Source organism: Ursus arctos, unplaced genomic scaffold (genome assembly GCF_023065955.2).
Source record: "Ursus arctos isolate Adak ecotype North America unplaced genomic scaffold, UrsArc2.0 scaffold_37, whole genome shotgun sequence".
Classification (NCBI taxonomy): Eukaryota; Metazoa; Chordata; class Mammalia; order Carnivora; family Ursidae; genus Ursus; species Ursus arctos.
In genome coordinates this window covers 27760346-27772593 of record NW_026623053.1, presented here as the reverse complement: position 1 = coordinate 27772593, position 12248 = coordinate 27760346, and the positions used below count along the sequence as shown (strand labels likewise).

Genomic DNA, 12248 nt, shown 5'->3' with positions numbered 1-12248 from the left:
CACATCAGGCTCTTCTGCTGTGAGCCTGCTTCTTCCTCTCCCACTCCCCCTGCTTGTGTTCCCTCTCCCGCTGGCTGTCTCTCTGTCGAATGGGTGAATGGAGTCTTTAAAAAAAAAAAAAAAAAAAAAAAAAAAAAAAAAATCCCATGTAGGAAAAACACTTTCAACCTTTCCATTTTATAGATGACACACTAAATGGCTTATCTAAAGTACACAGCTCTTTTAGGACGTAATTAGAATGCAAATCCAATTTCTTTTAACTTTGACACCATTAACTGGTACATTCTACCATGCTGCCTTGTCTTTTGATGCTGATATTTGGGAATAATGAAGTACTTTAAGAATGTCTTTAAAAAATGAAGAGACATCCAGCTATAGCCATGCCAGAAGAACTTTCAGACAAAATATAAATCATAGAAGAACTTATTTGAAGAAATCACCTTAGAAATTACAGTGAAAGTCTTGGTAAATATGAACTAAAATAGGGTCAAGTGTATGTAAGAATGTTGGAGAGGGCTACAGACTGAGGTAAGAAGAAAGAAAGGGCCCAAGAAAGACTTGAAGTCCACAGAACTAATTATAAGCTACCTCAGCTCTCATCCTCAGGAGCACATTCTCCTTTTTTTTTTTTTTTTTTTTAAGTAGGCTCTAGCCCAATGTGGAGCTTGAACTCACAACCCCGAGAACAAGAGTCGCACGTTCCACTGACTGGGCCAGCCCGGTGCCCTGACAGGAGCACATGCTACGAATATGCCTTCAAGAGCTGCAGACCCCTGCTTCTTCTCTAAAGAAATAGAGGCTACAGATCCCCAAAAGAGATCTAGGATGAGTTTCAGTAGATCCAGCCTCAACACTGTATCTCGGCGCCTGCTTGCTGACACAAAATTATCTGAACAGAGATAAAATGCTTTTATTTCATTAACAAAAGACATAAATCTTAAAATTCAAGTGGATGCATGTCATTTGTGCATACTAGTGGACAGTTTTGGTTTCGCCTGTTTAGCACTCCATTCTGCACAGTTCTGGTGACTTATCACTCACAATCCTCTGCTCCCCGAGGGTAGGACTGAGATGTGAGGCCTGTCATCCCCTTGGCAACAGGAACTAACGTAAAGAGTGGGAACCTGCCCAATATGGCCAGAGTCCTTTTCTGGGACTAATTTGTAGACCTTGAAAGAATGCAGTACCGATAGAAAGGACTGCTTGGCCAGCCAGGACCATATTCCCTCCTAAATGAGCCAGCTGGTCTGCAGCAGACAGAATGAAGCTAGCATACAAAGAGCAGCAGAGAGAAGCTGACAAAGATGAAAATGTGGTGATGCTGTTGAGTAACTTGCTCTAGCTCCTGAGGCCCTAGTCCCCGCAGCTCTTCCACTGTGTGAGCCACGCCAAAATATACCTTCCCTCTACGTAAAAATTCATTATGGCTTAAGCTAATTTGAATTTGGGTTTGCTCACCAGCACATGAAAGAGAATAATAATGTATTTTTGTCATGGTTTAATTGCATGTAGATTTCAAGAGTTTATGAAATATGGGCTTTTCAAAATTGTGGACTTGATTATAAAAGGATGTTTTTAAAAAATGATTTTATTTATTTTTGAGAGAGAGAGAGCGAGCTCGAGTGGGGGGAGGGGCAGAGGGAGAAGCAGACTCCCTGCTGAGTAGGGACTCTACCCCAGGACCCCGAGATCATGACCTGAGCCAAAGGCAGACGCTTAACCAACTGAGCCACCCAGATGCCCTAAAAGGACATTTTAAAAGCGCCATCATTAAATCAGGACATCACACTTGTGGGTAAAGAATGATGATGGTACCCACTTTGGAAGATTTTTCTAGAAAACTTTAGCTAAGCTGGAGAAAAACAGGTGATTAAAAAAAAAAGAGTATTAGTGATGGTACTCAAGGGGTTATATGATTATAAACTCAATTGCTAAAATCCAAATAACTTAGCAAAAAATATTCTTTTAAAGTATCAATGAATATATAAATACAAAGGTAACTTTTTACAATACTTACTTTAATTTCTGGTTGAAACCAATTCTGTGTCTTTGTATCAAATACATGAACATCATTATGCCAGCCCCAGAATATCTGTTCTTCCTAAAACGGGAATTTTTAAAATACTTCAAAGCTTTTATAATCTTTAGGCTATTGTAATAAATTTCATTGCATATTTGCTGGTGAAATAATAGACACCATTATAAAAATAGAGGCAAATGTTACCATAGTCATAAAGCTAATGCAAACGCCAGTGGCTCACAAAGTGTGGCCTCCAGACCAGTAGCAGCCACCACCTGGAAACTTTTCTTCTCATAGCATTGCTTGCAGTGAGTCACATCTTTACTTGTTGATAATCTTCCAATTCCCACAAAGAATTGTCTCTTTTAGAATTGCAGAGGACAAAATGACATTTATATTTTGCATTCTGTGTTCCTAGAGTACATGCTCAGAATTCCTAATCTTTGCAATTAGGAACCTTGGGGGACCATGGTTCCTTTTCCCAGAAAGCTCCAATCACTTGTACTTAATCATGCAATTTGTTCTTATGGGTCAAACTTGTGCTTACTCTCTTCTTTGTTTTCTAAGAGATAAAATTGTCAGCAGGGCAGCCATTTAGCAATTATACTGTATTAAGCATCTCTGCATTGTTGAAATCCTCTATTACTGCTTTAGCTTAGCTCTGTGTCAGTTTTATGTTCTATGCCAGAAATACATCATTCATTTTTATCAGAACTTGCCAAACAAGTTAAACACACTAAACGATTTACTTATTTTAAAATATAAATGAAATCTACTTGTACACCAGAAACCTCAGAGCATGATTCTTAGCCTAACTGTACTAGGAGAGAAAAAAATGAGTAAAAATATATAGATATAAATAATGGGAATTTATATTTCTGAAAATTATCAGTAATACTGTAAGTAACAAAACTTTAAAAGGCGGAAGATTTATACGATTTGAAGAGAAACCAGAGTATTAGTAACAAAACTTTAAAGATATTTTATCTTAAAAACTCAAAAACCATGTAAGAACACAGAGATCTTTTTAAATACCTATATACAAAAAGATATACATGGGATGTACCCGTAGATTTACATTACAATGTATAATAATATTATATGCTAGTAAAAGGTAAACCTGAAGAGCTATTATGTTTGTTGGTGCTGGGATCAATGGTTTTTAAAGTTATCTTTTAAAAGGTTTCATTTTTATATCATGTCTTATTTCATTAGTAACAGTTTATTCTCTATGCAGTAAGAATAAGTAGGAAAGGTAGTATCACTATCAACTTACTCACTGTCATACAGAGGTCAGCCTGAGATATGAACAGTTCTTGTGGATACACCTAAAAGGAGGTGTATTTCAGCAACAGCCATTCTGGTTATCTATGAACAAAGTTTTTCCAAGTTGTGCTAAAATCGCTACTTGTCTAACAGAAACAGGTGTAAGTGATTAATAAAGTAAGAAACTACTCTCCCAGTAGCCATGAAGGCTAAAACCACTAGGTGAGAGAAGGTGAGAGAAACTCCTCCAACTGAATCTAAATCCAAAAACGAGAAAACACATTTTTTTTTCATAGTGTCAATTATGGCAAGTTAAACTGAGAAAGATTGGACTCATTATTTCTAAAGACTTTAAAGCGATACTAAATTAGAGGAAAACGTAAACAGGGATTACCCAAGATGCATCATGAACATCAAAACAGTCTTGGAGTTCATTGTGTCTCCTACACCCATAGCCACCAAAATATATTAATCTGAAAAACAAATACAAAAGAACACACTTTAGAATTCTATTTCCAGTCTGTTCATTGAAAGTTGAAAGAGATCATCTCTCTCACCCTGATAACCTAAACTAGCCAAATAAACTAAAAAAACCTAGTTTAAAAAAAAATCAAAAGAGAGAAGGGAACAAAGAAATCTATATGAACTAATTCCAGAAAGTAATGAACTCTCGATAGGAGGGAAGAGACCCAGGCATGGCGGCTTTCATTCCTGGTATGACTGCAAGAGGAGGAAGAATCCAGGACAGATGGGGTTTGTAAAAAAAAGTCACCCAAAACTTTAACAGCCGCTTGTAGGCTGGCATGGCAAATTAGAATCTTAAGAAAATCAGCCACAGTGGGAATTTGAATCCACTCAACAAGTCCTTCATGTAGTCTTCAGAAGGCTCACCGTCAGTCACCAACAGGTGGAAGCAGAAGAGACCTAAGTAAACATCTCTGAGGCAATATGAGCTTTAAACCGCTAAAGTTTGAGACCAGGACAGGAGATCTGAAGGAAATAGCTCAGGGGCATACCAAGCCGTTGTAGCACACAGGATGGCTGCCCTCAAAAGTCCAAGGGAGGAGGTACAGGGCTGAAAAAGATCTCCCAAGGTACAGAAAGCAAAAGGTGGGAATGGAGAGCAAAGAGAACTCCCAAAGACCTCCCAATGAGGCTATAAAACAGGGAGAGATCTTCCACAGTTCTGAGGATGGGGACATGTGAAGTATAGCTGAACATCTTTAGACAATCTGCAGTGCTCTAACAGGGGATCCTAGCAAAGGAAAGTTATGATCTTGCCTCAAAACATTTGAAGCCAATTGTCCAACAGTCGCAACAATCCCAAACACAAATCAACTACAAATGAGACTGACTGAACTACCACTCTAGCAGCCTGAGAAAAACAGAAGGACATGTCCTTTTCTGGAAATAAATATCATTCTTTTTCTAATCTTTACTATTCTTTCATACAGAACATCTGGAATGTGGTGAAAAAATTACAAGATACATGAAAGGGCAAAAAAAAAAAAAAAAGTGACCTATGATCAAAAGAGGGGTCAATAAAAGCTAACCCCAAAGTGGCCTAGATAGTGGAATTATCAGACATGGCATCTACAATAACTATGATAAAGATGCTAACAGACCCAGTTTGTAAAAGGGGGACAACATAGAGGGAAAACAGAGCAATTTCAGCAGAGATATGGAACCATGAGAAAGAACTGCTAAATAGAAATGCTAAAAATGGGAAAAACGATGTCAGAAATAAAGAATTGATTAAATAGACTTCACAGGAGCCTGGACATAGCAATGGGAAAGACCAGTGAACTTGAAAATAGGTCAAAGGCTAATAAAAAGTACCCAAATTAAAACAAAGAAAAGAAAAGAGATGGGGGGCAAAACCCAGGGAGCCCAAGCTCTGTGGAGCAACATGAAACGGTCTACTGTCATATAACAGGAATCCCAGAAGGAGAAGAGACAAAATAACGTGTAGAAGAAATACTCGATAATTACGAAGAGCTTCCTAAAATTGATGAAAGATGTAAGCCCACCAAAGCAAAAAGCTCAGCACACACACTCCAAGCAGGATAAATACAAAGGAAACTACAAGTAGGAATATTTTAATCAAATCAATGAGGAGCAAAAACAAAACAACAAAACAAAACAAAAAACCAGATAAAAAAAAGCCAGAGGATAAAGACATATACAAGGGAACAAAAACAGGAATGAGAGTGAATTTCTCACCAGAAAAATGGAGGCCAAAAGCAATGTAAAACAATTTTCAAAGTACTGAAAGAAAAACAAAAACAACTTCAACCAATGTGTGGAGAAAAAATCACGAGGGAAATTAAAAATTACCTAGAAATGAATAAAAATGAAAATACAATAAAACAAGCAAAAAGAAAATGTAATAAAACAAAAATTATGGTATGTAGTGAAGGTGGTGCTCAGAGGAAATTTTATAGCTGTAAATGCCTATAATTTAAAAAAAACATCTCAAATCAATAACATAACAGTACACATTAAGGAACTAGAAAGAGAAGAGCAATCTAAACCCAAATATGACAGGAGGAAGGAAATAATGAAAAAAAAGGGAAATAAGCAAAACAGTGAATAGAAAAATAGAGAAAAACAACAAACCAAAAGTTGGTTCTTTGAAAAGATCAATGAAATTCCCAAGTCTTTGGCTAGGTTGACAAAAAAGAAGAGAAGACTCAAAGCTCTAACACTGGAAATGACAGAGGGGACGTTACTATCAACATTACAGAAATTAAAAGGATTATAAGAGAATACTACAAAAACTATGCCAACAGGTTGGATAAGTTAGATGAAAGAGAACAATTTCTGTAAAGACACTATCAAAAATGGCTTATGAAGAAACAGAAAAACTGAATAAACCTATATAATTCAGTCAGTAATCAAAAAATCTCCCAAGAAAGACAAGCCCGGAACCAGATGGCTTCAGTGGTGAATTATACCGAACATTTACAGAATATTAATACCAACCTTCTCAAAGTCTTCCCCGCCCCCCCGCAAAAAAATGAAAACAACACTTCCTAACTCATTCTATGAGACCAGCCAACCCAAAACATTAGAACAAAAAACCCCTGCCTGTGTCTGATAAGAGATTAATATCCAGAATAAGAACTCCTATAACTCAACAACAAAAGACAACCCAATTTTTAAAAATGGGAAAGGACTTGAATAGACATTCTCCAAAGAAGATATACAAATGGCCAATAAGCATATGAAAAAATAGTCAACATCATTAGTCCCTGGGGAAATACAAATCAAAACCACAGTGAACACCACTTCACACCTACTAGGATAGCTACTATTTTTGAAGAAGGAGGAGGAGGAGGAGGACCACCAGTGGGGGGCTGCGGGGGGGGGAGGGGAAAGAAAGAGAGAGAGAGAAAGAAACAGAAAAGAGCAAAAAGGATGTGGAGAAATTAGAACCCGTGTACATTGCCAATGGAAATATCAAATGGCACAGTCACTGTGGAAAAGAGTTGGGTGCTTCCTCAAAAAATTAAACATAGAATTACCGTGTGACCCAGAAATTCTACTCTTAGGTATACACCCAAAAGAATTGAAAACAGGTACTCAAACAATACTTGTAAGCCAATGTTCACAGCAGCATTATTCACCACAAACAGTGGAAACAAAGCCAGTGTGCACCAGCAGAGGAACAGATAAACACACGCATACAATGCACATAATGGGATGTAATTCAGCCTTAAAAAGGAAGAAGTTCTGATACATACTACAACTTAGTGAATTTTGAAAATGTTTTTTAAGTGAAATAAGGCAGACACCAAAGAACAAATATGAATGATACCACTTTTATGAATATCTATAATAGGCAAATTCATGGAGATAGAAAGTAGATTAGAAGTTACCAGAGGCTGGGGAGAAGGGGAAATGGAGAAGTATTGCTTAATGGGAATAGAAGTCTCTGGAGTGATGATAAATTTGGGAACTAAATAATGGTGATGGTTGCACAAAGCTGTGAATGTAATTAATGCCACTGCATTAGATACTTAAATATGATTACAATGGCAAATTTTATGTTCTATGTATTTTATCATGACTTAAAAAAAGGTGTAGTAAAAAGTAAGTCTCTCTCCAACTGTCAATCACTCAATTTCCCTGTCTAGGGCAATCACTGTTTCCAGTTTCTCGTATATGCGAATAAGAAAAACTTCAAAGGACCAAAAATACTTTGTAGAGTTGGGATCAATTAAGTCAAGGACACAAAAACACTCATCATAAGGAAAAGACTGGTAAATTGGACTATGCTGAAATCAGATGACACTATGAGAGAACGCAGACATACGCACCCAAAGCAACGTTCACCGTCATGCACTAGAACACAGAGGAATGTCCATAGCTGTGTTATTGCAAAGGGTCAAAAAGGGGAGATACCCCAAATGTCTACCAACAGTAGAATGAATAAATGTTTTGTAGTATTTCATTTAATAGAGTAATATACAAGAAAGAAAACAAACCCTAGGTACACACCACATCATGAATGACTTAAAAATGTGATTTCAGTAAAAGGATAAAGTCTGTGGGATTCCATATCCAATATAAAAAATAAAACAATAACTAATTTAGGGTGCTACAGTCAGGATAGCGGTTTCCTTTAGCAAGGAGGCTGAGCATGTGATTATGAGTGAACGTAACGAAGGACTCTAGAGTGTTGATGATGTTCTGTTTCTTTACTTGCTTACATGTGTTCCTTCCGTGACAATTACTTAAGGCACACACTTGGGGTTTACAGTAGTCCTCTCAGAATGTTCTGTAGAGCTTCGATACCTGCACTAGTGAAGTATTTGTACTTTAAGAGAGCAATGTAATAGAATAGAAAGTTCGGATTCAAATACCAATGAGAATGAGGTGAATACATGATAAAGGAAATAACCGAGTTACAGACAGGTAGCCATTCAAAAAAAGACAAACCTGGATCCATATCTCATGACCATTCACAGAGTAAGTTCCACATGAATCTATGATTTAAGTCTAAAAAATAAGGTGATGGGGTGGAAGGATGGGGTAACTGGGTGATGATGGACATCAGGGAGGTTATGTGTTGTAATGCGCATTATATAATGTAACGAGTATTATATAAGACTGAAGAATCACAGCCCTGTACCCGTGAAACAAATAACACATTAACTGAATTTAAATTTTAAAAAATGCAAAAAATAAAATGAAAAAGTACTAGAGGAAAATATACAGGTAAATTAATGTGTAACCTTTTAATCAAGACTCAAGATCAGGAAGCCACCAAAAAAATTATTGATAAAAAAGAAATTACTGATAAATTTATCTAAATAAGTTTTAAAACCTGTTTAATGCATGCAGAAAACTTATTAAGCAAACTCAAAAGACAAATGACAAACTGGAAAAAATATTTTCATATCATTTCATAGTCAAAGACTAATTAGTGTTTTTTGTAACACTTTAGTGTTACAAAAACACATTAGTGTTTTTTGTAAACTTGAAATCAAGTTTACAAAAGCAAAACTTTTTTTTTTTTGTAAACTTGAAATCAAGTTTACAAAAGCAAAACTCAAATGGAAAATAATTAGCAAAGGACACAAACAGTACAGAGAAAAAGAAATAAAAATTGCCCTTAAACATATGAAAATATATTCACACCGACAAAACAATTTTTTTTCAGTGGAAATGAAAATAAGACCGAGACGTTTCTCATCTATCAGTCTGGCAAACAACCATCAATCTGAGTTTGCCAGCAAACTCTTGGCAAGACTATGGAGACATAAGCTTTCCATTGTTGAGAATGCAGAATGGCCCCACTTCTGTGGAGGAAAAATTGGCAGAATCTACTGCTATAGGTTTAATTGTGTTCTCCTTCCATATACTGAAGTCCTAATCTCCGTATCCCAGCATGTGACCTTATTTGGAGACAGGTTCTTTACAAAAGCAATCAAGTTAAAATGAGGTCATCGCGGGAGGCCCTAAACCAGTATGACTGGTGTCCTTATATAAAGGACAAATCTGGAGACAGACAAGCATACACAAAGAGATGCTATGTGAACAGGAAGGCGGAGATCAGAGTGATGCCTCTACATGCTCAAAAACATCAAAGATTGCCAGCAAATCCACATAAGTTAGGGGAGAGGCATGGAATAGATTCTTCCTCAAAACCTAGAGAAGGAGCCAACCGTACTGACACTTTGATCTCGGACCTCCAGTTTCTAGAAACACGAGAAAGCACATTTCTGTTGTTTAAGCCACTCAGTTTACGGTACTTTGTTACAATAGCCTTAGCAAACTAAACATCTGTCAAAATTATAAATGCAATCTCATTTTATCCAATGGATAGATCTGCAATCATATATATGTGTGTGTATATATGCACACATACACACACACAAAGATAGTCATTAAAGCATAGTTTGTAATAGCAAAGGAATTGAAATAAGTATTAGTTCATTTACAGGGAAAAGGTTAAATAAACTATGGTATATCCTCAGAGGGGACACTATGCAGCTATGAAAAGAAAGGAAGAAAAGAAAAAAGAAAAGAAAAGAAAGAGAAGGAAGGAAGGGAGGAGGGAGGAAGGGAGGGAGGGAGGGAGGAAAGGAGGGAGGGAGGGAGGGAGGGAGGGAGGGAGGGAGGGAGGAAGGAAGGAAGGAAGGAAGGAAATAAATCAGCTTTCTCACTCAGGGTACAGAAAGATGAAAGATCTCCATGGTATACTGTTAACTAACAGAAGCAGCAGGGTGCAGAAGAGCGAACAGACTACACCGCTGTTTGTGTGAGGAAGAGAGAGAGCAAAGGAGTACACGCATACGCTCCTATGCATTTGCTTCTATTTGCGTCACGTAACACCGATGGCAGTGGTTTCCAAACTTGTCTGTATCTTGGACACACCTGAGGAGTTTCAAAACATCATAACCCCAGAGATGATCATTTAATTAGTGCATGGTATCACCTGGGCTTTGGAATTTTTAAAAGATTCCCCAGGTGATTCCAATGGCAGACAAGTTTGGGAACCACTACTCTAAGAAGAGAAAAGATATCAGTAGAAATAGTTATTTCTGCATGGTGGGAGGGAACAGAGTGGATGGGGCTAGGAGTAGGAGCCAGACCTTTCACTATCAACTTTTCAATACGGTTTCAATTTTTGAAACATATGAATGTGTTAACTATTCAGAAAGTTGAATCAAATAATAAATTTATTAAAAAAAAACAAATAGTTGCTTCCACTGTTTATTTTTATGACATGGCTCTTATCCAGGATGCAGAACTGCCATTACACACAGAGTCAAAACCAGTTTGTAATTATACCTTGAAAAAAAATCCAGACTTTCAAGTTTTCTCTACTTTGGCCACAAGCTATAACCCTTACCTAAGCGTAGTTAATGAGATGATTTTGCTGCATTACCTGTCTTTATATACCCAGCAAGAGAGTTTATCACGTGGTGTGGGTGGCTGTCCTTCAAAACTGGTGATTTTTTCCCAAATGTACGTTCCATCTCTTGTTCGCAAATTAACAAAATAAAGCTTTTAAAAGAGGAGAACACCATTAGCAGACAGGGCATTTAAAAATTAAGTCTGTGTCTGAAAGATATGTGATCCAAGAATCATTAATACTACTTTTTTCTCTTTAAAAGGTAAATTTTTTCATTGTAAAGTTAATAAAAATGAGACTGTGTTTTAGAAGCAAAAGACATCCTGAAATGGATCTTCTCCCATCATGCTCTGCCCTATAGACATCAACTAAGCATGGAGCCAGCTCCGAAGCAGAAAGACGTGGAAGAACAGAGGGGACAACGGCTGCACTTTCACTCTAGTTTTAAAACCTTGTAAGCTCCAGATTTTCTGCTTTTATCTTTTTTAAATATTTGTAAACTTGTGAGATTAAGTGATACACTAAATATTACATTTTGCTGCATTCCTAAATTGAAAGAAAGTATTACTCGATTGCTGTATCCTTTGTCATCATATCCTCCAAAAACGTACAGCTTTCCATTAATGCAAGCACCACAACTTCCTGACATGGAGGTAGGGAGTTCTCCTTCCATGAGGTGCATGGTCCTGCAGCAAGAATAACATGGAATTCCATGACTTTCCAGAAAGGCAAATTAAAATTCCCTTTGAACTCCATGAGTACTCTTTCAGTGAAAATTGTCACTGACAATTATAATTGAAATGCAATGGTAGCCAATACTGTAAAAACTCTAAGATCCATGGTAAAGATTTTTCAACCTATTGGAAAAAAAAAATTGCAGAATCTTCACCTATCACTAGAATTGGGAGTTAACTGGTAGAACAAAGCAATCTTCTGGGACAGCCTTAGCCTTGAGAGGAATGGCAAATGACAAAGAGCAAAGAGAGGTAGGGAGTAGGGGAAAGAAAAAGCCAGAGAGAATAAAGCATTTAAAGAAAAGGAAAGGGAGACAATAAATGCTGCAGTATGTTCTAAGTTTGGTCTTAAATTCCCTGAAGTCTATGAAAATATTTAAGACAGATATTAAGATTGGACATTCTGCAATTTAAAATTACTTACCACAACCCACTATCAATATCATAGGTCCAAATTTCATCATTAGGCAAATATACTTCATTGTCTTCAATAGACTAAAAACAGAATACACAAAATTATGTTTATCAAGTACACAATAACAATTAAATAGTTCCTCAGAATGGGAAAACTGCGATTAAGATGCTGCAAAATATAAAATCATAAACAGGTTCCAAGATGGGTTTTTCAATTTAAATTAAGATAGATCAAAAAAGAAGGGGGGAAAAAGACATCTTCTAAGAGAAAGTAGGCAGACAAGAAAGGTTTAGAATACAAAATAGCAAGTATATGAGTCTCAAGAAAGACTCAAAAAAGGGATTCTGAGTAAGGGAAAACAGCAAAATAATAACATTCTGATCAGAACACTGAAGACTACAAAGCCAGGAAGAAAAGGAATATCAAAAAAGGGCAATATGTTTTGGG

At 36.8% G+C, this 12248-nt stretch overlaps 1 protein-coding gene across 2 annotated transcripts in view; it reads right to left on the bottom strand.

The window, feature by feature from the left end:
* Positions 1 to 12248, bottom strand: part of KLHDC1 (kelch domain containing 1) — a 49852-nt gene that overhangs the window by 24973 nt on the left and 12631 nt on the right. The window contains exons 2-7 of one of the 2 annotated variants that reach the window (XM_044389481.3): positions 11811 to 11881; positions 11221 to 11338; positions 10686 to 10804; positions 3681 to 3759; positions 3301 to 3348; positions 2018 to 2101 (exon numbers count right to left, since the gene is read on the bottom strand). In XM_044389481.3, coding sequence (XP_044245416.1) covers positions 2018 to 2101; positions 3301 to 3348; positions 3681 to 3759; positions 10686 to 10804; positions 11221 to 11338; positions 11811 to 11881 — 519 coding nt within the window. The remainder of the gene's footprint in view (positions 1 to 2017; positions 2102 to 3300; positions 3349 to 3680; positions 3760 to 10685; positions 10805 to 11220; positions 11339 to 11810; positions 11882 to 12248) is intronic. The other variant, XM_026513668.4, reaches the window with a different exon arrangement.